Source organism: Ammospiza caudacuta, chromosome 3 (assembly GCF_027887145.1).
Source record: "Ammospiza caudacuta isolate bAmmCau1 chromosome 3, bAmmCau1.pri, whole genome shotgun sequence".
NCBI classification, from domain to species: Eukaryota; Metazoa; Chordata; class Aves; order Passeriformes; family Passerellidae; genus Ammospiza; species Ammospiza caudacuta.
Window position 1 is genome coordinate 111,739,893 of NC_080595.1, and position 27,860 is coordinate 111,767,752.

General features: G+C 42.6%; 1 protein-coding gene across 2 annotated transcripts in view; it reads right to left on the bottom strand.

Moving 5' to 3' along the window:
• Positions 1 to 24,531: 24,531 nt before the first annotated feature.
• Positions 24,532 to 27,860, bottom strand: part of ATG5 (autophagy related 5) — a 73,880-nt gene continuing 70,551 nt past the window's right edge. For both annotated transcript variants that reach the window (XM_058801016.1, XM_058801017.1), the window contains exon 8: positions 24,532 to 26,859. In XM_058801016.1, the coding sequence (XP_058656999.1) occupies positions 26,723 to 26,859 (137 nt within the window). In that variant the 3' untranslated portion in view covers positions 24,532 to 26,722. The remainder of the gene's footprint in view (positions 26,860 to 27,860) is intronic.

The window sequence follows — 27,860 nt, forward strand, 5'->3', positions numbered from 1 at the left end:
ACACACCTTTTGAAGGACTTCAGTTCATTACATTTCCACTCCTGCAAATTATGAGGCTGACATCTTTTAAATGTAGCAATAGTTCATAAATATAGTACTTAATTGTAGGATAAACCAAAGTATCACTACTCTGTCACTGGACACACACTTCTCCTATTATTGCCTGTAGTGCTTTCTTGTATTTGATACAAAATTTACAAGAATTTATATGCATCAGCTTTAAGAATTGTTACTTCTCTTTACTGTTTCTCCCTTCCCTTAGACGTTTTACATGTGAATGTAGCAACAATCAACAGTGTTTTTGGGGGTTTTTTTGTCTCTCTTAAGAAAGACTCTGACCAAAGTTAACAGGCTTTTTACTTTGCTAGAACAACAAACTATTATATGTTTACGTATTGGTTTACATCATTATTTATGTGCAAATTGTCAAATGTAAATTAAATATAAGTGTTCATTGCTTTACTGATGCTTCCCTTGTCTTCAATCTCTCTGCACCAGCTGGGTGGTTGTGGCCCCAGTGCTGGTACACTGAGGGCAGTGGTGTCTTCAGCAATGCTGTCCCTGCCCTTGTGGGTTCTGATTTTCCTTCACTGAAAGGTGCAAACAGTGATGCCAGAACTGAATACCCTGGCTTCGTTTTTTACAGAGGTTTCCTCAATTTCAGCCAGTACCTTTTTTTAGAAAAAAAAAAGCCAAGAATTTTCAGTGTTTCAATGGAAATGCTTGAATGCTATCTGCCTCAGAGATACATGACCAGGGTTCTCATTTACATTTTTCCAAATGATTGTCATTTCTGGCCTGAAACCTTAACCACCGGGACCACAATGACACACTCAAAATGTCAGTGTGAGACCACTTAGTCCTGCCTCAGCATGGTGGGAACTGCATTCAAAACAAATGTGGATCTGGTATAAGTGCTCACAAAGGAGATGTGAACACTGCACTAAATCCAGGGGAAGGTCAAGTGTCCGCCCCTCCTTCCCCACCTCAACCCAAGAGTAACAGCAGGCCAGGATGCCCCAGAAAGCCTAATTCAACATTTGCTACTTCCATCATTTACCCTGAGATCTAAACCAGAGAGGCCATGTGCTGCCCTGCCCTACCTGAATGTTAAAGAAATAACGTTCCTGCACATATTGAGACACTCAGTGCCATATGATGTTTTAAAAGTATTTCACTGTCCTCTTAAAAAAATTCATTTAAACATCTGTCTCAAGAATTTGAAATACTGCCAACACCGAACTGTGGAGTTAAGAAAACCAGAGCACTGTTGTCATAAACGTGCCAAATGCAGCATGTTATATTCCTATATTCGACAGAGCTATTGCTGTAATAATTTTTTTAAAAAAACATAGGATAACCATTACCGCCATAAATCATACTTCATTACTTGGCAAAGCATTATGTTGTGCTGGAGAGTTATGTCCTGGGGACACTTGTAAGCTTTAGAAGATGTTTAATAAAACGCATTACATAAAAAGACAATGCACGTTATAGATCACAGCCTCGCGAGGCCGAGTGCGGCAGCTGCTGCCTTGGTTCCTGGCAGCCCCAAGCCCTGGGAGCCGCTGAGGGCCTGGGGGCTCCAAGCAGCGCTACAGCGGGATTCAGCCATGGCAACACCACCACCACCAGGTCAGACAACCACAACAGCCTTAGCAAGGAGCTGGGCTGGGGGGAAAGCTCATCAATTTGGGAGCTGCCACAAACGCGGCCCTGCGAGACCGTGTGCCCCGGCACAGGGCTGCTGGCAGCCTGTGGGCAGGCGGGCCTGGTGCCCATCTTGCTGTGTCAGTGTGAAAATGCTGAGGGGCTGAACGTGTTGGGCAGTGTGGCCTTGCCAGCTGAGCTGCTTCACCACAGGACAGGGCGAATTACAGCTGAGATAGACTTAAGCATGGATTTAGGGAGGATGCTGCTGCCCCTCTGGCTGGTTTATAAAGCCCAGTGTTTCTCGGCTGGGTACTGGGAGACACCGCTAATTCCCAGTGAGGGCAATTATGGCCTTGAGGTCGAAAATGAAAAATGTGACTCACTGAGGGGGTATGAGCCCTTTGGGTTCCAATCAGTGTCTGCCAGTGCACGACCGCGTCTCAACATGTGCTGGGACCGTCTGGGATGTGGCCCAGAACCTTTGCTGTCATTCAGAGGTGTTACATTAGAGTGAGGGAAATAGTTGTGGCTGTAATTAAAGGCAGCCAGGAAACACTTGTCTAATTACTGCATGAGCCGAGCTGAGTGGATGCGGTGTGGCTGAGGAATGTGCCCATCATGGGGCAGGTATCTGCAAAACACAGGCTGTCACAGTGGCTAAAGAAAAACTCACTGACAGCATCAAAGCAGCCGCCCTGGCACTGACAGGGAGGTTTCCCTCCTCTGTGCAGGGTTGGGGTAGGCTGGCAGGAAAAAGACAGCTGCCTGGCCTGGGATGTGGGGAGCACAGGTTGACTTTCTGGTAACTTCAGCACAGTCTCAACTGAACAGCAGAAAAACAAGAGCTTTTGTCAAAGATGTGGCACTTCCCAAAATCACAAGTGTTTAATTTTTCATGAGATGCTGAAACAGACCCATCCTGCAACCAGCATGTCTGCTGCCCTTCCCATTCTCCCAATAAGCACATGGAAGAGCTGGCAAAGAACACATTTGTACACCAGTGAAGGCCACCTTTGTACCAACTGCCCTCAGTGACAGAGTTTCTGACACACTGCATGACTCTGCTGTCATCAATTTTTAAGAGATTGGGGAACATTTCCCAGCAATTCTCTGGCAGAGATCTCTAAAAAGAGATGCCAGGCCCTTGAGGAAAGCGAGATGGACACTCAGAGTTCTCTCTTCCCTGTGAGCTGTCAGCCAGGCACCTTGGTGGTACTGAAGCCAGGCCCTTCCTTCCTTCCTCCTCCTCCTCCTCCTCCTCCTCCTCAGCTGCACGCAGAGAGATGGTTGGGATGCCAAACCACTTAGGTAGGTGTGACCAAATAGCCCTATTGAAGGGAGCAAAACCAGTATGACTTCCTTATTGTGCAATGATTAATAAAGGCTTTCAGCTCTTTTTCTCCATTAATTGTGAATAAGCAAGTCCTTGATCATTTCCTTATCCATGGACCAAGTGAGATTCCTTACAGCATTCCTGCCTTAAAGTGGCCACACTGTGCTGGGAAGAGAAACAATTCCTGCAATATTGAAACCACACACAGCAAAATCAGAGGCTGAAAACCTCTTTCCCAGTTCACCTGCGCTGAGGACAGCTGTCACAATGTGATACCAGTAAGTTTTACACACTAAATCCTAACTTAAAAGCAGTGGTCAGCTTTTGGGCAGGAAGAGGAGTGTGGCAGGCAGCATTTTGAATGTGATTTCTTGGATATTATAGTCTCCCTTGAGCTTTCCTATGGCAAAATTTTCTGTGTGAGAACTGTCCCTCTGTGAACCCCAGGAAACATTTTTTCCCCACCTTCACCTTCTTAGTCTACCTTGTGTATTGTGATGACCTTTTGTTTTTACAGAACAGGTTCTGTACATCTTTACAGACCAGATCTGCTCTTCTTGTCAGCCTCAAAGCTCCTTGCAGAAGGGCTTTACTAAGAGGGAGAAGTTTGGTTTCTTCCGGCCACGCTGGAGCCATGTCCCTAGGTGGGGACCCAGTTAACCAGACTGGGTGGTGTCCCAGAGAGGTCTCACTTTACTCTCAACCAGTCATGAAAAAAACAGAAGTTAAAAAATGCTGTAGAAACTGCAACCAGGTGCTAAGGGGTGCAAGAATACATGAAAAGTGAAAATTTGCCTTTTTAATAAGCCGTTACAAGTAAGTTGGGTGTTTAGGAGGGATCATGTGCTGGTGCTTGCAGTCATTCAGTGAAGATTTGGTGTTGTGTGCATGTTTTTAATGAGACTAGAGGGTGCAGAACAGGGCTCCTTTTCTAACCTATATTACAGCAATTTGTGCATGTCTGTAGCTGTGGGTGTTATGTGCTTTCTACTCTGAGTGGTAAGTTTCAGTTTGATTCTGCTCTTGAGAGCTGCGGGGACAGTTTGCACTTGCCTTATCAATGCAGAATCCAAATTGCTTCACAGTGCACCCAGCCCCCTCACACAGCAAACTGAGAAAATACACTTTAAGCACAAAGAAACGAGAGAGGTGACAACCAAAGGACTTTTTCTCAGCAGAGCATCCCAATCTGCCAAAACCCTCACAACCCAATCGGTGGGGCAATAAGCCTCAAGAGCTGCAACCTTGGTGCCACCCTGAGAGGCCCTAGACAGGCCCAAGCTAGCAGAGCCAGGATCCCAGGGCTGGGGCTCTTTTCCTACATCCCCTTTGTCCTAAAATCCTGCCTCAGCCCCATTCCCTTGCACTGGTGTCCCAGTACTGGGGGCATAGCCTGGCAGATACAAACTGGGCAGCTGCAGGATGTGCTTGCCCATCCCCATTCCTCCCTGGGCTGGCCCTGAGCAAGACTGGCCACAAGTCCCTGACCAAAATTGTGCTCATGATTAGAGATGGCAGCAATGGAAAGGCGGGGCAGGTACATCCATGGCCCTTGAAAAGCAGCTTTAGCTTTGCTCCAAAGGCTCGTGGTCTCAACAGTAATACCTGTGCCCAGTGTGCATCAATTTCCAAATGAGCATTGGTGTCTTTACATGTGTTTGCTATAAACACCCAGCTTTTAGACTACACACCAATGTCTGTACTGGCTGTCCTGCTGTCCCTACCTGGGCTGTGACTGAGAGGAGCTGTTTAGGAGGAGTTCAGCACAGCTCCAGCGGGACAGCCCAGTTCCCATTGCCCTCCTTGGGAGCCACATGCCACAAATCACTGTGAGACTGTTCATAAAACACCCAAGTATTTCTAAGATGAAGTTATGACCTACATAGCAACTGTATGTAGATTTCCTTCCTCCCTCACATCTACTTGAGTTTGTAATCCCCTCCAGATACAATATTCAGGCAGGAATGACTGCGTTGTTTGCTGCACTGTTGTTGGTCTTGCTTGACCTCAAAAAGCAGCCTAGCAGATGAGGTGGAGCAGTGGCTGCAGGTGTGAGTGGCTCAAGAGCTGCTGAGCATGGGCAGCATGGCTCAAGCCTTTCTGCTGTGTAGGGCAGAATTTTCCTTACCCTGCTAGAGAGCACCCAACAGAGAGGCAGGCTGAGGAGCAGAGGGGACAAACCTTAGTGGAGGCAGAGTGCTCTCCAGTTTCCTTCAAAATCTTAGCTACTCATCCAGAATGAGAAGGCTGGAAAACAACGGCCCTCCCTGACCATTAAACTCATTTCCTGAAGCAGCACACACGCCTGCAAAACACTATAAGTGCCTTGTTAGACTTGAACATGCTAAATCTCAGTTCTTTGCCACTGGTCTCTTGCCCATTATCTTCCTCTGCATTCATTAGCCGCAAGGAAATGCCTCACCCCATGTGAGTCTGACTTCAAAAATATATCAAGAGATGGACTCAGACACAGACTTCAGTCACGGGGGTTCTCATTTACCCCAGATTCGGGTTGTTTAAGTGTGGGAATACCAGTTGATGCCATTCTTACTACATTTTTTAAAAACTGATTTTCAGTGTAATTATTTAGATCAATCTAAACACTAAGGCAGTGATGAGTATCTACACAGGGGAATATCTAACAATGGAGGTTATCTAACAATGGAGGTTTAAAGACAAACTTTTTATTTTTAATCTAAAAACTTGAGTACTTCAAGGCCAGAGCTAAACAATGAAAACAAGGACCCCGGAGCTAAGATGGCTGTGCTCTGGTTTTGGCACCTCCACTAACTAGTAGTGAGGTCTGGAACAAGTCAGTTGACCTTCCCATACAGCACCCAACTCATTTGTAGAATAGGTACAAGACTTGTTCAGGCTGTGGTGTAGGACTAATATTTGTACCTTGTTTTGAGATCCTCTGATCTGTAACTGCACATAGTTTGTTGTTCATAGAGAGAACAAGTTGCTTACAGTACTATCTGCAATATCATAATATTTAGAAATCCTCACTTATGGGCTATGACTACCCTGAACTCAACACAAACTCTCTCTCCCCAAAGGACCTCACAAACAAAGCACTATTAAAAACCCAAAAAACCACAGTGGCTAGGTGCACAGCTTAAATTTCCATTTTCTCTCAGCATTTTCCCACGAGGGCATTGCATGTGAGAGCACACAACAGAGAGTCAGATCACACCCGGATCGGTTGCGCTGGCATGCCATTTGGCAATACAAGAATGACATAAATTAAAGTGAAACCTCTTCACCTCAGCCCAAGTGAAAATGTGAAGAGCAAAGGGGTTGAAGAGGAAGGGGAGATATTGATCCATATCTACTCAACAGTCAGACCAGTGGTGTGGTGGCAACAAAAGACATGCCTTTGCTTTTTCAGTAACTAATAATCTATAGAGAACCATTTCCTTTTCTGCTGTTGAGATAACACATTCACCATCTCAGCTTCATGCAAATAATTCATGCCTCTGCTTACCTAATTTACCTCTCTGGTGCAGACACAAGGGCAGAAACCTCCCACCAGCACTGACTGACATGCTGCACTGAAAAAAGAGCCATCTCACCCAGAACTTTCTGAAATGCATAAATCATTAGAGGATAACTGCACCAAATGCTCTGCAGGAGACACATGGCTCCATAAGATTAAATGGGTTAATTTTGCTGGTCTTCAGTCCTGCCTCTGACCCACATGTGCTTTGCAGGCTGGAACTGACATTATCCAAAGAAAGTCATTTGGTATCTCTGCACACAGACCACAGCTGGTCAACAACTCATCCCAGATTTAAACATAATGTATTAACTCTCATCTGTTGCCAGAAATTAATATTACATGCTATTAAAAGCCTGGGCCCCCAGACGTGTGCTGAACAGAGGGGGCCTTCACATCACTTGGAAACAAACAGGTACCAGGTTGGACATGTGTCTGCATCGAATGGAAACCTTGTTCTAATCAAAATGCTGACACCACTTTCACTGGCTCACACACACTCACCTCTCTCCTCCATTACCGCACTGCAAGCAAAGTTCAAATGTCAAGCACCAAAAAAAAAAGACAGAATTAATTAAGCTTGTCCACACATAGCTTCAGGAGCAGCCCTTGCTTGCAGGATCACACACTGGTTTTCCCACAGGACTCGTACCTTGCTCAGTGCACAAGGCAGGAAATGCTCATCCTGCATGGGACAGGGAAGGGATGCCAGGATGCCATTCCTGTCACCCCATCTTCCTTTCTGGCTACATGGCTCTGGCCTTTGTGCTCCTGCCCCACTCCAGATGGGGCCATTTGCTTCTGAGTGCTCTCAGTGGACCCACTGAAAGATGGCAGAAGGCTTCACCTGGGAGAGAGAGGTGGTATCCCTAGGCAGGACTGAAAAAGAAATAAGACACAGGAGTTTAAAGTCAAAAATTCTCTTTGGGCGCCCAGAATTTCAGGGCAGTTTATCCCACATGTTATTTCAGTTTAGCTTATCTTAACCTCAGGGATCAGCTGGGAATCCTGAGCACCTTCAAACCAAGCACAAACCAGGGATAACTACACTACATGACCTGTGAAAATTCAAGATGAGTGACTTGCTCCATGCAATACACAAATCTTTGGGTAACAGCCAGTGGAAAACATTCTCCCTAGGCAGCACTCCAATCTCTGGCCATGACAGCCCCTCCATCTATCCCTCCTCTTTCAAGAGACCATCTCCAAGGTGTGGGATTTACGCGTTAGAGCCTCCTTTGGGTCTCAATTCCAAAGGCCAAGGGCAAAGGTAACACACATCCTGTAAACACCACATAATTATGTATGTCCATGAAGGACTGACTGAACCTTAATTCCAGTTTTTCTCATCCTCTGAGTGCCTGAGATTGCTGCCTCGGTGCTGTTCTCACCAGCTGCATGGGCAAACTCTGAGGCTTTGGAAAGCACATGCACTGGTAAGATTTGTCCATTCTGTGACTGTCCCATGCTATGGCTGCACAACACAGCAGGATTGGCACTTTCCATGTATCCATCCACCAGCTCTGCTAGCTGTGGCACTGCTGCCAGGAGAAGGCTGTCACCCATGATGCAGACTGGCACAGGAGGGTAGGGAACCTTCCCCACTTCCTCTCCATCTCTGTTACCTTTCTCATTCCCCCCTTCCCTATGCCCATCCCTGTCCTCTTGCCTTCTAGGTGAGCATCCCTAGGGCTCCTGGACCCCTGGCAGTGCTGCAAGTTGGTGGCCACCAGCTTCTTCAGTCTTCCCAGAAGGAGAATTTCTGGGGAAGTGAAGCAGTGAAACCCTACCTTTCTTTGGAAAACATGGTGTCTACTGAGGGGACCCACACAACTAAGGGCAAGGGTGAGATAAAACACTAAGAGAGAGAAAAAGAAAAAAAAAAGGAAGAACACATTTTCACAGTCTGCAGATGCAAAGTGAAACTATTTTGATAGATTCAGCTCTCCCACATTGAAAGGTCCAGAGTTTCTCATCTCCGACTTTACTCTGAGGCATGAAATTTCAATGGCCTGACAAACTGTGACATCCACGATGCTTTCTGTCTCCTTGGAAGCCTATTCCCACCCTGCCAAAGCTCCCCTTCAGTATTTTGCTGTGTTGATATTACCAAATAGCTCTTTTTTAGGGTTTTCCTTGTTTTGACATGTCTTCCTTTGCTAATACTTCTCCCTGCAGCTGAAAATCCAGTGATATGGAGCTGATGCTCTTGTCAGGACACTGACATCTCCTTGACTGGATACAGGCAGCCAGGGAAGAAAATAACTGGGTCCATGCTAGCAAAATGTCCCTTTTAGTGGCAAGTGATCACCCCCAGCTTTTTCACGGATGCTGAGAAAATTGCTAAGCTGCTAATGTATGCAAGAGCCATTTGCTTTCAGCCTCTTCACAGAGATTCCCCCGGCTCAGCAGAGGCCAGATCTGCCCATTCACCGCCTCATTTCACATGGTCTTCAACTACAACCATGCAGTGGACATTTAAATTAGGACTGGCTTCTTCAGAAGCATTTTAAATGAAGAGAATTGTGTTCCAACATGATCTTACAAAAGCTCAGCCATGTGCTTGCCTTCCCACAGTTAGCTCAAAGGGATAACAATTCCATATACTGCCTTTGAAAAGATTCTTGTTTTGCTCAATTCTGTTTTAGCAAAATAACAATCTAGCCACAGGAATGAAGGAATTGGTAAATGTTTCAGTTTGAACTGAACATCTTTCAAAAGGAAATGGAAGGAAGGAACTGGAACTTCTCAAGGAAGTTACAGAAAGGTTCAAAGGAGTGGGTGACACTCATTAGCTTGTATCATACAAGGAAACAACCAAGGATTAAAAATCTATTATCCTGGGATTATGCTATGAATTTTCCTCCAAGCATTATGAAAGGTTTCTGTCTCCCTGTTGACAAATCATCTTCTACAATGTTGTCTAAATACACAGTGCCTCATCCACTCACTGTCACCATTGTACCCTGTGATTCAGGGGAGATAAGAAGATAAACCAAAAGAGAAGTAGCTGCTGGTTGGTTGTACCACCTGTGAAATATTCATGCCTGATGTGTTGTTTGCTAGAGTTGATACTCAGATACTTAGGATAAGTTTCCTTCTTCTTCATGAAAATGTCCCAGTATCATCTTGGTCAGTTTTGGCACTGACCAAGGCATATGTGTGCTCTGCCCTGCTTCAGGGATAACTAATGTACCTCTAGAATGATTTTTAAAAGCTAGGAATGAGGTAGAACAAAACACAAAATCTATGCTCTGGAGAATTTTTGTCCTAGTACATGCAGAAATTAAATTGTGTTTGTCTCCTCCCTCTGCTCTAAGGACAAAGGTAGCATTAGTAATACAGAACATGTCACTCTTTAAGCTCTCATGCAGCTTTTAAAACATAGAGAGCAAATGGCAAATTTACCTTTCATCTCCTTTTGAAACTTAAGTTAGGCCTTATTGGTAACAAGTGAAATTAAACTGGTTGTTGCTGTTTAACTTCTCCGTGCTGTTTCCTCACATGAATTAGTCATGACCAACTCTACTTGGCAACTGTCCTTACAAAAAACAGAACAGAGAGAAGGGTTAAGCACTCCCATACAATTTACCCAATAAATTTGTCATACCCCTCATACAGAGTTGTCCCTCCAGTTTTGCCTGTTCCCTAACATATCTGGCAGTTTGAACAATGTTGGCAATATTTGAGCAATTAGGCATTCCAAGTGGAAAGGTTAATACACCTTACCCTCAAATGCAGGGTGTGTTTTGTCTTGTGCCTTTAACCATCCTTGATGAGCACCGATTGCACAACAGCCATGAAGTAGGAAGGTCTTTCAATTTCAGCACAGCCAGCTTGTTTTGGTTTAGCAAAAGGCCAACAGCCCAATGCAAGGATGGGATAAACACACCTTGACTTGAGTGTTACCGAGGCAGATGAGAAAGAGGGAACTTGATGGTGATTATCGCTGTCTGGGTGTTAAATGCTTTTGTCATCCTGGCACAGCTGCAAAACCAGGTAAAAGATAACCCATAAAAGAAAGCACTTTGATGATGGAGCTTGGAATAGGACTGTCAAGGAGGTGTGAGACTTAGTTCACAGGTGGTTTACTTCCTACTCTTTTGGTTGAGCAGCATTAGGACCTCAGTTTCTTTTTTGGCAAGTTCTCAGAAACAGCAGTCTGTTTGTGGCCCAAGCAGCAAGTTCTGGGCAAGAGTGGGCAGAGCTGGAGAGATCCTGCAGCCTTGCACCAGCTGGGACCTGCAAAGATTCCAGTCAACCAGGATAAAACACCTCCCAAGCCAGGCAGCCAGCCCAGCACCACCATCCTCAGCCCAAGCCACTGCTGAAGCTGGAGGGCATCTGTGGGTTGGAACCAGCAGCTCTGCAGAGGAGCACCCAGGTCAGCAGGAGGCCAGCAGCTGCCACAGCCCTGCTCTGCCACAGCAGGGCACACCCAGAGGCCAGCCTGCCTGCCCTGCCTGGCAGGGATGCTTGGCTGTGCTGTCCAGACCTAACTAAAGAAAGAAAAAACAAATCTAAGCAGCATGGAGAGATGTTTTGCAGGTCACAGCAATGCTGCCCATCCTCCCTGAGCCTTCACAGGAGGGCTGGAGCACTGGTGGATGAAGGAGGTCAGGTCTGGGATGTCTACTTACCCTCTCCCACAAAACCTGAACGGGTCTGAATGACCCAACCTGTGCTGGGGTGGTCCTGCAAGGCCCCACAAACCTCACCAGGGTCTCTTGTGCAGCAGCCCTGGCCTGGTAAAAGCTGCTGAGAATTCAGCACCCGGCCTCTCTACTTGTGGCTGGTGGTATTTCCCTTGCTGGGGTGATGTTAATGTTTGTAATGAAGCTTTGGCAGAGAAAGAGAGACATGTTGTAACCATTAGCAGACTTTACATTTAGAATTTATCTGAGGAAAGGACAAAGGATAACTCAGCTTGATTAGGTTTTTGTACAAGTTTGGGTCTAAGCTCTCCATTGTAGTATCAGTCCCAGTCTTCACCATTTTCTTCCTCTGACCCAGAAAAACTTGATCATGAAAATAATGTTAGTTAGAAAATAATGGAACTGATAAGTCATTGCAGGCACATGTGTGTCTCATTATACATCAGTTCGGTTTCACTATATATTTTACACAATGTAACATAAATTTCACTATGCACCACAAGTATTTCAATATGTGATAGTCAGAAAGTGGCAGTTTACACTAAAAGTTTCAGTATGTGGTAGGATATTTCAAATACTATAAATTCTCCTTTTAAATTAAATGCATTGTGTAGATTAGTAAGAAATGCAGTTGTTTTAGTTTACTCAATGTGGTTTTCTTTCAGAACAGTATTTTAGTACTGTACTGTTCAATTGCCATGTTTATTTTATTAATACATATTAATGGATAATTAAGTGAAAATTCATTAAATATACACCACACAGGACTCAGGCAGGAGTTCTGTTTCTTAGATCTTTTATCTCAGCTCAATTTATACCATATTAACAAACACACTGCATTTAGAGAGACTGTATTAATGAAAAGAATAAACTTCCTGTTATGAGCCTGGTTTTTTAAGTGAATTTTCTTTGAGCAAGTAAAATTTGATGGATCTGAAAGCCTCTATGAGAGTAAATTGTTAAAGCAATGGGCAGGCATATCCAGGGTTTGCACTGATTCACCATTTACTGCAGATAATCACCATTTCAGTCAAAACCAGCAGCAGAGGAGTTGGCTCTGCCAGTGTAGTGCTGCTGCTCACAGCTTCCATCAGTTCAGCATAGAACTATCACGTCAGTCAGGCCTTTTCCAGCAAACCCATCCCAGTTACTGAAAAGGGGTGTTCACCATGGCCCTGCTACACCAAAAACCTCTGTCACAGAGCTACCCCATCATCACTTTTTTACACATGATGTATTTCAGGGCAGGAGAGTACAGATTACCTCTGAGAGATACTTGCCATGAGACAAAAGCATATCAAAAATAATCACACAGGTTGGTAAAGCCAGGGCACATCTGGCAGCAAGGACCATCTCCTGGTCACCTTGGTCACAGCTACAGTAACACTTCCATGCTGGTGCAGCAAAGCAATTTCCCCAAATCCTGCACCTACCATCAGAAATGCAGAAAGAAGAAAAAAATTAGGCTAATTTTGGTTATGAATTCTCCCTCAGAATTCAGAGCACAGAAGCCACACCAAGAACAGTCCCATGCAGAGTTCTATTTTATTCAAAAAACAGCCTCAGCAGAGATTATGGGGCAATGCTGAACTCCAGCCCGAGAGAGAAACATCAGCCAGTTAGCTCTGCTCTGCCTCCTGCCCCTCAAGATATAATCACACGGATCATTTCCAGAACTTTTCTCCTGATAAGCTCAAAATGTTAATGATCTGCACTGAAGTTCAGTGTCCAGCAGAACCAGAGGTCTCCTCTGCCCCATGTCACACTCACAGACAAGGGTGACCCTGCACCGACGTGACTTTGGCCAAGCTACTTAGAGAGTTACACAGGCCTGGATTAATTGGAAACTGGGTCTTTTAACATAACTCCTTGACCCATGGCAGAGCCAGCAGACCTCATTGGCTCCCTGCCAAATAGTTCAAGCACCTCTTAACCAAGGAACAGGTAAAGAGCTTGCGTTGGAACGTGCTGGATTTCAGCCTGGCAGCTTCAAATCTCCTAACCCACAAGAGCAGCTTATCTCTGTTTGCAGGTCAGAGACCTCAGCAAAGCCCTGTTAGCAGGTGCATGCTGGCACAAGCTCCAAAGTTTCTCTCTCCAGATTGCAGCAGTTCCCAGGTTTCTTGCAAGTGTGGCAAAAAGGGCCACCAAAGTGGCCAGTGACATACTCAGGGCTGGCTGAGTCTCCTTCTGCTAATTCATTTGGCAAAACATGTCACCATGAGTGCTTCCTTAGCTCACAGAATGCATCCAATGCAAGGATAAAGCTTGGCTACCCTACTCTTCCAAAATTTAAAACCAAGACCCACAGTTTTTCTTGTCTGTAGTCTCTGAATACCATAAGAAACAAATTGTGCCCCAGACACACAAATCAAAGCTCATGAGGTGTGTCAGATGCTTCCCAGGGACCAGGCTGAAGGAAATACAAATGTTTCTGTCACATGCGAGGCATGTGGACTGTTCAGGTTTGCTGTGATCACTGCTTTCATCCCAGACAGGGGCTGGGTGCAATGGGAGCTGCCTTCCTGTGCCAAGCCTGAAGACCTGAACTATGAGTTTCCTCATCTGCCTCCTTTGTGGCTGCCTGAGAGCAGCCCTGCTGTCTGAGAGTCTCTGTTTTGGGCAAAACCTGGGCTCATATCTCCCTTCAATAAGATGTTTGGGATGAAATAAAGGTAATGTTTTTAAGTTCATATCTATTTTGCAGCACAACCAAGCCTGAGCTGTCCCCGTTTCTATTTTAAAAAAGGAGAAGCAACAACAGTGCAAGCTTTGTCATATTCACTTGCTCCCATGTTAGATCTGGGCTAAGATATCCATAAAGCAATGTATTTATGCCCTAGATTCCACTGCTGATACTGCCAGCAAAAGCTAAATTACAGTGATTTTCCTGTAGTCAGGCTGCTAGTCCAACAAGTTTTGGAAGGAAGCAAATGTATTACACACATCCTCCAAGTCCCTCCTAAGCACTGTCAGGCTATAATTTTAGCTTACTCTTATTACTTATCATGGGTAATTGGTATTGAGCTGTCCTTTAGCCATCATGAAAGTTACATTATCAAAGCTATTGCATTACTTTCACTTGCCCAAAGTTTTTGGCATTTCTCAACTGACAAGGCAGAACAGCAACAGAAGCTGACAAACCATATACCAACCCATGATCAAATCCAAACCTTTTCATTTGACCCAATTAAGTCTCACTTGTAGGCTAAACCACACAATTTCAGGAAAGGACATGGCCGTTCAGCTTGCAGCATCCTCTGTTGTGATTTCAGAAGCAGCTGGCATAGGCTTGAAGACTGCAGTTTTATGGGTACCAATAAAATTTAATAAAGGACTTTTCCATCTTCACTGATGAAGAGTAGGACCATACATAGTGTATAATTAAGCTGGTGAGTGTTCATTATTTTGAATATGACCTACCTTTTTTTTCCTCTTTACTCAGCTCTGACTGAAGCTAATATCTGCTTATCAAAATCCTTCTCTTTTGAGTCAATGCATCTCCATCTATGCAAATCTGAGAGGAGAGGTGCTCACAACAGTTCATATTCCTGGTAGCTGAAATATCTCTGGGGAACATCTCTGCTGCATTCACGTTTCATGGACATCTCTCTCTTTGAAGTCAACTTCTACAGGTTTTCACACAGAGAAATTTCATCAGTCTCATTTCCTCCACACAGCTGTAGCAGCATAACATTATCATCAGCAAGCAACCTTGCAAAGTGACACCTTAAAGAAAAAAGACTTGATACAAAAAAATGTTGTCTTGGCATGATGGGAAATTTATTCACATCAGCAGCTTCCTGCACTCTTTTCTGTTGATTTTCATCAAATTAACATTTCTTTGCTTTTAAAATAGAACAAATATTGGTACTTCAACAACAGACTGCAACAAACAGCATTCTGCTAACCTTATGTGAGAAAAAAGACCAGTTAGAACAAACCTTCTCATTCATTTCTGCATGTCCCTGCCTCTCCCTGGTGTTCTCTTCAGGACAGAGGAAGCAGCTTTGCTTCACTTTTACGATTGCTTGAGACTTTGGGTGGGAAAAAGGCTTTTCTTCAATGTTCATACTACAGCTTCTATGCTGTGAGACATCAAAAAACTGCAAAATTCAGCATCTGTTGTATTTCATCTGTGGACAGGGAGGCATTTCCCTGTTCTGGAATTGGGGTGTGCAATATTGTTTACAAGGATGGCAAACCTCCCAACTCTCATTTGCAAAATTCTCCACAGATACAGATGAAAGCCATGAAAGATGCTTGGGGGGTAATTTTGTATCTTAAACAAGATGGCCAAGCAAAAAGAAACAGCTTGTCCATATACAGGGTGCTCTGAGGACTGCTCTGTGGCAGCACAATGCATTTTACCTTCTGGACAACTAGAAAAGATTACCAAATCACTTGCTTAATGCTGGATTTCTGTGCATGGAAACCTGCTGGTTCCCACATCCTGTGAGCATAGGATAACACTGAGGATCACACAAATTTCATTCTGCCACAGTAGCAGGGAACAGCAGTCAGGACAGCACAGAGAGGTGCACTGGAATTAGCAGTTGTCCTCTGAAGCTGGCATATCAAGTCATGCTTTATTTTTTAACTTTAAAATTTTAATATCCCATTATTTTCACAGAGCTGGCAGATCCAAAGAGCTGGAGAGGAACAGACTAAATCCAGACAACTTCTTCCATGCAGAAGCATCAGAGGATGCAGCAGTCCCAGACTGTGTTTAAGAAGCTCAAGAGGTGGGGGAAGTTTCTGCTGCATGGGAGTTGTACCTGAGATTCAGCACTGAGGCCTTTGGAAAGGATGCTGCTTAAAAGGCACAAACCAATACTGGCATAAAGGAACCTCACAGGCCTCAACAAACCCTGAATCACCACAGCCCAAGCAAAAATCAAGCATTAAAAGCAAGGCTGCTCTAAATTCATTCTCAGTAAGAACCATCACAGATCAGATTTACACCTTCCCTGGAAGCTGACACTTGGAATTTACATTTACCCCTCAGCTGCTTTTGTGGAAATAATGAAAATCACCAAAATAAAACTCAGGAATCAATCCAGATCTTTGTAGTACTCCAGCGAGGCATATCCTAAATCCTGGGTGGTGGGAGAGGGAAGCCACGCTGTCTTTCTTGCTCACTTAGCAATACCCCAGAGCACACTGAAAGTAATTATTTCCATCTGCCACACACAACCTACAGACCTGAAAATGGTACTGCTACTAGAAATCTAATACACCACTGAGCAAGCAGAAGCAACCTACTGCTTTCATTTGAGATTGGTCACCATGCTGTGGAGGTGCCACAAGTGCAGGGCACTGGTAGCCTGAGCTTGATAGGGTGAATGCTCAGTGCAAGTCTCCAGACAGAGCAGTGCATCAAGCAACAGCTGGGAGAGAACAGAAGTCTAGAAAATACCCAACCCACTGCAAAAATCACTTTTTGTCCTTTGAGGAGTATTAGACTAGTCGATTTCCCCCCTTCTTTTGAGAAAAAGCTGGTAATGACCCAATTATCTATTTAAAGAAAGATAACTGCTTTGAGATTACGAAGTTCTTTGAGCAAACAGCCACTGTGTGTAATAAAAAGTAATTTCGGGATGAACGTGTAAGACTTCAGCAGGTACAAACATAAATTGAAGCAGAGCAGTTGCCATAGTTCAGCCCATAAAATCCTCAGGTATTTATATGATCACTATTTTTGAGATGATTGAGCACTATCACCCAGAGCAGAGATGTCACTCTGTTGATGTGGCAGCACTGCCTTTCATTCCTGTACATCTGACTCAAGGTGCTGCATCCGTATGTGTGCACCACTGCAACCCCTCCTTTCCAACAAGAGCACTGTGCTGGGTGGGGAGGAGAAGGGAAAGGGAAATGAGCTGTAGGCATCACTTCAGCAGCCATTAAAGTCTGAACTGTTTGATAAAATGAGGACAAGTTCTATTTCTTTATGAGACTTGTGCAAAACATTCCAGGAAAAGCAAAGCGTTATTATCTGAAGGCACAACTTAACCTTTGAACTGTGTAACAATTCTCTTCTTAATCATAAATATAGGACTACATAGGCCAATCTGCCTTCCACAGGTTGGTGAGAGCCATATGTGTTGTGCTTTGATCAAAACAAGGATAACTAAGATGATTCCTTATACATGACAGAGACCAGACAACCAGACTCAGTCCCATGCACAGAAGATGAGCTCAGGTTGAATTACCTGGCAAAGAGCAAGTTGCTGGTTTAGCAGGACCTGCAGAATTTAAATAAAGGATGAAAACACACCTTTTTTAAGAGAAGAGTCTTAGGAACAAATGTAAAAAGCAAAGTTCTCACATTTGCTAGAAACGATATTGTAATTGCTGAAGAATCTGCAGTTCCTAAACTCATCCTATGATCCCCCATGAATTGCTCAATAACTGGGAAGTGGACAGGCTAGAAGCAAACAGGCTAAGGAGCCACTCTCCCATTGTTGAAATAATTGAGATGTCTAAAGATCCTCAGTTAAGATAACAAACTAACTCTTGTGGTCTGATCTAGCTGAAATATTTTGGATATTGTGTTTCTGCCAGCCCAAGGAATTTTTCTTTTTTTGGACAGAAGAGGCAAAAGCAATAGATCTGCATGATGAATCCCCAGACAGTCACATCCCAGTCAGATCGAACAGGACCTCTGTCTCAGACTGCAACATTCATCTACCCCTTTCTTTTTTCCTGGGAGCTGTATTTGTCAGACACAGTATTTTCCACAGGGAAAAGTAGGATCCAGAGTCTAAAATACTAGGAATGCCACCCCCACCAGCTACACACACTAACCCCAGCCATATCAAAGCAGACAAGAAAAACTAAGGGTGCTGCACTGTGTTAGTTCAAATTAAACAAGCCAAGTAAAAGATTTTTAAAATTTTATTTATGAGATGTGAAGAACTTGCTTTCTACTTGCCAAACCATGGTGCTAAATACCTAAGACACTGTGAAAGGGGCACCTCTATTATTCAAAAAATATTTGTATGCTTTTGGTGGATTAATTGCATTTAACATTTTGGTTAAACACACAAACAAGCATAGCTTTTTGTTGTTGCTTCAAATGAAGCCACAAAGAGAACAAAAGGCATCCAACTGAACCAATTTAGGTTTATAAACATATTAATTTTAAGAGCACTATGTGTACACTTAAAATGAATTTAAAGCAGTCAACCTTTGCAGTACGATGCCCATTTTCACTGTATCCAAATTATCCATAAATCCAGATGCAAGTTGTCACAGACACTTCTTTGGAGAGCTTGCAAAGTTTAAAGTTAATGTTTCCTATTAATTAATAATTGTTTTCAGCTGTTTTGGCAAGTGATTAAAACAAAGTGTCTGCCTTTAATGTTACAATATAAAAGTTTTCTTCCTCAGCAGCTTGAGCGCCAAGCGGGATTTGCCTCATTTGCAGGAAGGTGTCACACAGGATTGCCTGAGGCATTGGTAAGCAGAGAAGGTGAGCACTATTGTACCTGCCAGTGCAGTGATTCCCATTCCTCATCGGCCTGGCTCTGGCAGGACAGGGTTAATTTTTGCCCGGGATGGGGATGGCCAGAACCTGGAGGTTATTCTGTACCCCCTCACAGTCGTCTGGATCAGTGTAGTGTAGTGGAGGGAGCAGCTGGGTGTTGTCAGGGGGTCTCTGTGTGTGAATCATTCACCTCTTTCTTGTACCCTCTGCCATTAACACTGCTGCTCACACTGTTCATTTTCTCATCTCACTGCTGTTTCCAGTGAACTGCTCTCACCTCAACCCCTGATCTTTACCTTTTGTGCCTCCCATTCATTCTCCTCTCCATCCCATGGCAGGGGGAAGGGGAAGGGAGCATTGGGAACACTAAATTGTGGAATATCATTCCTAAACCATGACACACATCCATTAAAATTACCCACCAAGCAGTTTCAGAGGAACATCAGCTGAGATAAATAAAACAATGCTCCTCATGTTAATGGTGTACCATGCCATGAAAGAGTTGTTCCATAATAAAACCATACAGGCTGTGTGCATCGTTTACCAAACCCTGCCATCTTCCAAATTCAGGATCACACACTCTTGAAAGTTTGCACTGCCAAGCATGGTAGCATCTGTCCCTTCTGAGGCCCAAGCCATCACACAGGTATTACTGACAGACTTGTTCCACACATCAGCAGATGGTTCAACACAAGCCCAGTTCTGACCAGCACCTGATCCACAGCAGGATTAAACAAGGCTCTGAGAAGGATCCTCTGCCATTAGTAACCTTCTAGACATCGTCTTTTGTTCCCAAGCTTTTACCAATTCATCCCCCCAGTAAAACTGAAACGGAGTTCTCCTGGAAGATGAATTTCCATAGCCATGCAGAGGGAGGAAGCAGATTCATGGCAGAGACTGATAAGCTCTGCTTGCAAAGTCTAAAGTACTGACATAACATAAGCAGCAGTAAGACCCCCAGTTCTCTTCCCTACATGAACCCCAGACAACTTACTGAGAAACCTTTCACTTAGGCTGCATCAAGAAGCTTGTGAAGTGATGAAAAGTACAGAATTTGAGATTTCTCTCTTTTTGGTACATCATGGGAGGTTGCTGCTAGCTCCTCCTAGCTCTAGCTTCTTCCTCTAGTTTCAAAAATTTTAACGTGTTCTTCAGTTGTCAAGGTAGGAGTTTTTCAGAATAAACAGCAGGCTCTATCTCTGCAAGGTAATAAATCCAGAAAAAAACCTACAGACTTGCTGAGCAGCAACAACATGACTTGTGCTCACTGAAATGATTATTGTCAGAATTCAGAAGAACCAGACTCAGGTTTAGTTCAGCCCTTATCTTGGGCAAGGAGATATTTCCACTGGAACAACACCCTTACTACATGATCGAATCACTTCAGGCAAACAGTGACACCCACCAAAACCCTCAGCAGAGAGCACAGGCAGGAGCGCTCTCTTTTTCCTGTGATCCTATGTCACACTGCAAAATAAACCTAAATATTTCTCAAGAAGCTTCCAGCCACACCATTTACACTTAATCTTATCTCGCTCCACAGTGAAACTTGATAAAAATGTTAGAGTGTGATTTGCTTCAAATAATTAGCATCAAGGGTAGTCAACAAAATGATCCTATGCCTAAGGTTACTTCAAATCCCTGAAGCCCTCTTTGACATAAATAATGAAATCACTGAACATAAATCCTGCAGGTAGAGATAAGCTCTCAGTTTCATTCCTATTGGGTCAAGATGCACAACTACAGCACATCTGAGAAATCCACAGCAATTAATTCATCCCTCCCTGGCCAGTGCCAGAGAAAGCACCCCACTGCTCTCACAGACACCAGCAACCTGTTTACCCTGGGACAAGAGGAGGAAAAAGGTTCCCTATCTTGGGGCAGCTCCGCAGAGCTTACGCCCTTGTTTATGATGTGGCAACTGCGGCACATGCCCATACATTAAGGTGTTAAGGATCTTCTCCTTTATTGATGGTATCCACATTCATTCCAGCATAGCACCCCACAACACATTAGGATCAAAGCAGAACACATGAATATATTAGAGTTCATTTCAAACATATATTATATTGAAGAAGCATTTTTATCCCCATCCAGATCATAACTTGCAGCAAAGTTCTTCTTGTTGATGCTACACACTCAATGCCTTTTATTACTTCAGCATTTTCTAATGCTGAAGAATAAACTCCCTTTAAAATATAAACAATTTTTTTCCTGAATGCTCAAGTGTCCCGATACCATCAAATGGCATTTTGGAAGAGGAGCTGCTGTGGTTTTGAGCACTGTTAATTGCCTGCAGTGACACAAGCAAGGGCTGAGCTGGGTGCGGGCAAGGGAGTTGTGCAACAGGCATCGTCCATTCCCTCCATACCACCTCAGGGAGGTTTGCTTTTTGGAAGCATCCAGAAAGCCGATTACACAGAAACAGCAAAACCAGCCTCAATGAAGGCTGGGGATACTTCCATTTACATCAGTGCCAATTTTAAAAGAGAGCTTAATTTACACTGTGTACTAACTTGTTGGAAGCTTGTGTGGCTACCCCAGAACAAGAACTGTTAGAGGTGTGGCTCAGAAACTTGAAAGACCTAAACTTCAGAGACCCTCAAAATGAGAGCTGAAGATCATTATCATTATGCTCAGTAGCTACAGTTCACCTGGTTTGTTGTCCAGTGCATGCAACAACAACAACAAAAAGGGTTGCATGATGGAAGATTGTGGCATCTAGTTTGGGGAAGGAGGGAAGGAAGAGTGCAAGTAGGTAAGCTGCAGAAACTATTTTCCCCTCTATCTCCCAGTGTGATCCATGGAGGCCAGAAGGGACACAATTCCTGCTGCACTTCCCTGAGGAAGCCAATTGCAGCAGAACCCTTGAATGCATTCAAGCTTCAGTAAGAGAAAGAATAAAATACAAGTAATTCCTATTAATATGCCAATGCAAATTAATTAAAAACACACTATATATATTTCAGGGCAATTGTAAGCAGACCCATTAGGATTGCTCCCTCTTACCACTGAAATAACTGAATACACAACCAGAAGTAGGACATCACTAATTTTGCTGAAAACCGACATAATGATTTCTTACTGAAAGACATTCCATTTGAGCAATAAATTAAGCTTTGCTTCTTTCTTTTTTTTTTTTTTTTTTTTTTTTTTTTCCATTGCCATTATGGCTATTCTTCCAGTCATTTTCTCAACAGCTACCAAGTATAAATTTATATACAATAAACCAAAACTGGAGAGCTTCCATAGGGGAGCAGACCTCCCAAACTGGCAGAGAAACTGCCTGGGTGGCTCAGCAAAACCATGCCTCAGCAGAAGTCCTCATGTATCTTCATATTAAAAGGTGTTGAGATGTACACTGCAGAAATGCTGATCATTACAATGGACACATCCTCTTTCTACTGCCTATACAGACTCATTACAAATATTGATGTCCTGTTCTACAATTAAACCCCCTATAATGGAATTTTATTCTGACTGGAAAATGAAACAGAAAATGCTTGTGACCAAAACTGGGTTTGGTATTTATTAGCCACACTGAAAATGTATTCTGCTGTTCTTTATGAAACATTCAGAATAGCATAAAATAAAACTTCAGAGACATGAAACAGTATTTTTTATGAAAGAAAGGTCCTCTAGTGACCCATCCATCCATCCATGGCTCAGTTTTCCAACACACAGTGTATTGGAACAGTGACCTGTGGTGCCTGTGCAGCATGTTGTCTGCAGCAGGACCTCCCCATTCTGACTCCTCACATGAAGGAAGCCAGGCCAAGGATCTGCTGCAGAGAAGAAAGCTCTGAGACAATTCCTGTAAATAAAGGCCTCCTTCAGCAATGCGCCAAACCATCAAAGCTAAATACACACTCAGTGACTGCTCACTCCCAGCACACCAGAGGTGCCAGACACTGTCCTGCAGGTGAAAGCCATTGCAGTGTATTCATGGAAAGGATGGAAAGGAAAGCACGTGGTGGGAGCTGCAAGGTGATGAGTGAATGAGAAACCTGGGTGAGATCAAGAATCCGGCTCTGTCATTTCAGTCCCCACAAAGTATTTTCTCTCAAGCCCCACCTTCACTGTTTTTCAATTTCTCTCGTTTCCCTCTCTCCTCCTCTGCACCCTTCTCTCACTGCTTTCCTCCAGGGCCACCCAGTTGGTGGTAAAAGCCAGCAGAATGAACTCATGCTCTGCTGGTGAGGGAGGAGCTGTGTGGAAGTGTCAGGGAGGGTCCTGGGGATGGGCAGCTCAGTCACACACAGGGCACCAACACTGGTAATCCTGCAAGGGACAGACAGAGCTGTGGAGCCAGGGGCAGGCACAGCCTCATCACCACTCAGCTGAGGTCAAGCATCAGCTAAACAAAGAGAAGCTGCAAATTAAAGGAGAATCTGCAGGGGCCAGGATTCACATGATAAAATGGTCGCTGTGGAAATGGTGCAGAAACCGTATGACTTCCTGTGTCATGCCACGATTTCAGGGCTCTAGGCTCACCCCCATGGCCTGATCCCCTCCTCCTGTTTGCCTTGTACAGACTCAGATAGTCTTTAAAATAAAGGAAAACCAGCCTATTTTGCCAATTTTGAACTGCAGAAAAAATCCAGTGAGGGTGTGTGTCCACGTGACTGATGGAAATCAAACCTCTGAAGTGCAGATTATTTTAATTATAGTCAGAAAAGCATGTAAGATGCAAGTTTCAGCCAGATAGTTTCCATTCTGAGCTTTAATTTTGTAGTAATAAAAATACTTGAGTGCCTCTGTCTAGCTGAAAGAATAACAAGTTGTCTGGCTTGTTATGTCAGCTGGGACACTTAGTAACAATATACACAAGGAGAAATTATATCTGTGCAAAATAAGGCATCACCAGCTCTCACTCGTGCACTCTCTCCACGTGTCTTTCACTGTACGGCAGCCACCAAAGGGACAGGTTTAGTGAACAGTGCTATTGATTACTTTTTCCCCCACTACAGCCTGATTTTCTTTGAAAAAGAACCAAACTTCTAGAGGTTTCTAAGAAGTGTTTGTGAACTTGCAAAACACACTTGACAAAAGTCTAGCAAGCAATCCTTCCAATTCCAACAGATGCAAGCAAACTACATTGCAAATTGGCTTCACCCTTTCTAACATGTTCTACTCAGTTATGGTGAGAGCTCAGGTTACAATGAGTATTAGTAGCTGGATTTGTTTCCACAATACATTCATTCTATTATTGATCTAGATTAGTGAAATGATGCAAGGATTAAGGTTTTGAACATCTTCCATGGAAAGTGCTATTTTAAAATTGGACACATTTTGGCAGTCAAGATCCTCCAACCCTAACCTGGGTGTTGACTGCCTGTCTTTCCACCCTAAGTGGTTTTTATACATATAAACTCCATATAATGCTAGTTATTTTGTACATATAAAAACCTGACATACACCAAACTTTTCATGTAGCTGTTTGCATAGCTGGTTTGTATTGCTTTCTGTTCTTCAATCTATAGTTCAGAGAAATTGGTGTTTCATTTCACAGTTAAAAAAACTTACTTGAATTGTAGAGACATGAAAGGCAAGGGAAGGAGAGAAAACATCTCTCCCATTTTAAACTCATCTTCCACAAGCTAATTTGACAGTGTAATGTGAAAGTACAGAAATCTGAAATCTAGTTCTGAATGTCTTTTTACCTCTCTCTCAAGAGATATTACTCAGGTTTACTGTGACATTTCAAAATGTCACCATGCCTATCTCAAAACCAGACATTTTAACAAAGAATAGATACCTACCTGCTTTAATTCAGAACTCAATCTGTATGTGATGATATTCTAAGAACCTCTTCTAAGAAGTTCCTACTTATTAAGTAAATACTCGTCATACAATGACAAAGATCCTTATTTAGCTGGAAATAAAGACAGACTCAAACTTTGTTTTATTTTTTAATAAAGTTTAAATAGTTAAAGTAAGAGGAAAGAGTATGTTTTAAAGCCAAGCTATTTCTTTGTTCCATGCTAGGCCTTAAAGTTGGATTTACTGGCAAATATGGGCCATAAGAAGAGCTGTATACTTCAAATGCTGGTGTAGAATATATTAAAATAGCCAGTGACTCACTCCAGATTACCTTAAAACAAAGGAAACACAATCTCTACAGTTTTTGAAAGGTATTGCCTCTCATCCTGATTAATGGAAAAATTATCCCTACAAAAGATTTTTTTTAAATATGATGACTCTACAAAATATTTGCTTTATCCATTGGCAGGACTTTGAAAATCTCCAAAATATTTAGATATGTGTGCCTAAGGAAGTTTATAAATGCCAATCCAACACTGTAACAAAAATTCCAAACAGAACTGGAAATTAGAATAACTTAACCAAATCATCCCACCATAAGAATATTATATTTCTATTCTGCATAAACACAGACCAGCATGGTTTGTTTTGTTTCAAAAATTCTTCATGTCCTGCAGAATACAGCATAGATTTGTTTCATTAGTACCTTTACCCTTCAATTTCCTTAATGCTATTTTCCTCATTAACATTTAAAACAGTATCTAATCTGTCTACAGATTTTTTCTGCCCTCAGGGCTCTTCTTAGCCTCAACCCTATCCTCACCCATGGAGATCCTTCCCCTCTTGCTTCAGAAAGAGGTTTTTGTTCATTTGGCTGATTTTCATTTTCTTCTTTTTCAGACACAGGTAAGTATCCTGCCATCAAGGGAGCATGGGAACGAATGGGAACAGCACTGGGAATTACTGGGACATTTACAAGCCAAGACTGTGAGTAGGCGCTTTGACAGCCACTATTTTTGAAAGAAAAATATCATGCTTTCTTTATATTGGATAATATTTGACAGATTGGATAATATGTCTACTATAAATAGTTTTGTGTCACAAACAGCCACAAACTGCAGACAAAGCAATAGAGGACAGAGTTTGATGAATTTAGTGCAACAGAAAAAAAATTGATAGAGTTTGAGTAGCATCTTGCAATGGTAACGAACATTTAGAAACCAAAATGATCCAATAACCTAAAAATACATCTGCTACACTAAGAGCAATAAGATTAGAAGCTTCCAAATTGTGGACTGATTGCACAGGGACCACAGATGTAAGAAAGTATTAGCTTGGAAAGCTTCAGCTTTCCAAAATTCAAAATCATTAAAAAGCAATCTGTTCATCATTCTATGATTTAACTGTTTCCTAGTCTATGGGAATAAACAGCAGGATACAATCCTGTTTGCAACATCCATGTAGCTTTTTTTTTTTTTAAAAAAAACCTTGTTAAAGTAAATTAAGAAAATATATTCTTAAAGAAAAAAAACTAGATGAGCACAAAAAAATGCCATGACGAATCCTGAGACAAATTATCCTACATCGTTGCTAGTCTATGAAAACTGGTTTGAATAATAAACACACTGGAGTATTCAGTGACAGCATACGAATCAAGAGTATTTGTAATTATTAAGTTTTGCATGTTTTTAACTGACAAAACATGCTCACGGGCTTACTTTAAAATCTCTCACTGCTTGTTATCAAAGTTAAAAGATCATTTGCATACCAATACATATACTGTAAACATGAACTTCTCATTAAGGAAAGATGGATTTACAGTAATTTGATCTTTTACAAAAAGCTATTGGTAACCAAATCTCTCAGTGTCTAACCTTCTAGAAAATTAAACCAATGTTTCCACCCTCAAAGCTGAAACACTACCTCTTTAGGAAACAGCCCTGTTTATTTGTTAATCAGAAATACAATCAAGTGGCATATTTCCATTTGCTCTTCGGCTGACAGTTTCAGCTTCATTATATTTTACAAGAAAACAGCAGACTTGCAGAAGTCCTGTAAATTCTTTCATATCGCAACTGATTTAATTACAGCAGTGAACAAACGCAGCAGTGATGCAAAATAAGATCAGCCCAATTGCCCTTATCTGATGATAGGATCTCTCTTCCTGTTTGGCTTACAGCAGTGAGGACTTCTTGTTTTGTTTCGGCTTTTTGTTGGTTTCTTTTTTTCTGGTCAGGCTGCCTCTGTCAAGACTGACAGAAGCAAGAAGTTGACATGCCCTTAGAATTCCAGCTTGAGAATGATCCTCATAGGAATAGAGCTGAGTTTCAATCAGTAGGTCGGGGAATGATACTAATGTGGAGAAAATTATCTGGATAGCTCATATGTTCGCTTAGCCACTGAATGGGTGTTTCCAGCATTGGCTCAATTCCATGAATCATCACTTGAGTCTTCTGCTCTCCATCTAATTCAAAGAAAAAGAGAAACCACTAGTATGCCATTCAAAGTTCACAGGAAGATTAAACATTTACTCATACTTAATTTATGTTAGATTTAATTGGTGTTACCGAGTTCAACGTTTCACAGAACGAAAAGTAGGAAATATCAGTGTGGAGAAAGCTGAGATTTGTATCATCTAAAACAGAAACTTTGAGTTAAAATTAATTCCAAGACCAAACTGGAATTAAGTAAAACTTAATGAAAGTGCCACTTTTCTTTACTAGTTGTAAGAAGGGCTTTTTTTAATCCCACAGCGATCCCAGCTTGTTGTCAACCCAGCTAAGGCACATCCATCTCAGCCAGCTGTAAGGCATATGAATTTTACACAGATCAAGCTCAAAATGTTGAGCTTCCTAAACCATACTGGTAAGTTGTATTCTTAATACTGTGATCTACTGAAAGAGCTGGACTGTGTGTAATATAATACATGCATTATTCCTGAAGTAATCTTGTATTGCTAAGAATAATTTACATAAATCACTAGCAATATTTCAGAGTTACTCCGAAGGCAGAGTTGGCACCGACTTTTTCTCACTTAGTTTCATCTCTTGGAAAAGCAAAGTTAGCAAATTATTCCCAGTATAACAAGAGTATTTTCTAAGAATATTTCAATTCTTTTTATTTATACTTGTCCCGGAGGATGCAAGTACTTTGATCCTTTGATTCAAATGATGGGAACCAGCTAAAGCAACTGACATAACAGTCATGACATGAACTAAAACAACAAAAAATGAAAATTTATTTCAGAGACAAGGGATGAGAAGAGAATATGAAATATGCTTCAAATAATGGTTAGCAGGGGGAAAAGTAGGCAGTGACCTTTCACTCATTTTATTCTATACTATGGCATTCTCACATGGACCTACCACAGTGAACTCCCCATTCAGTACTCAAAAGTACTACTGCATTCACTAATTGGCATTTTATGTCCCACTCCAGTGTCTATAACAGAACAAACCACCATCC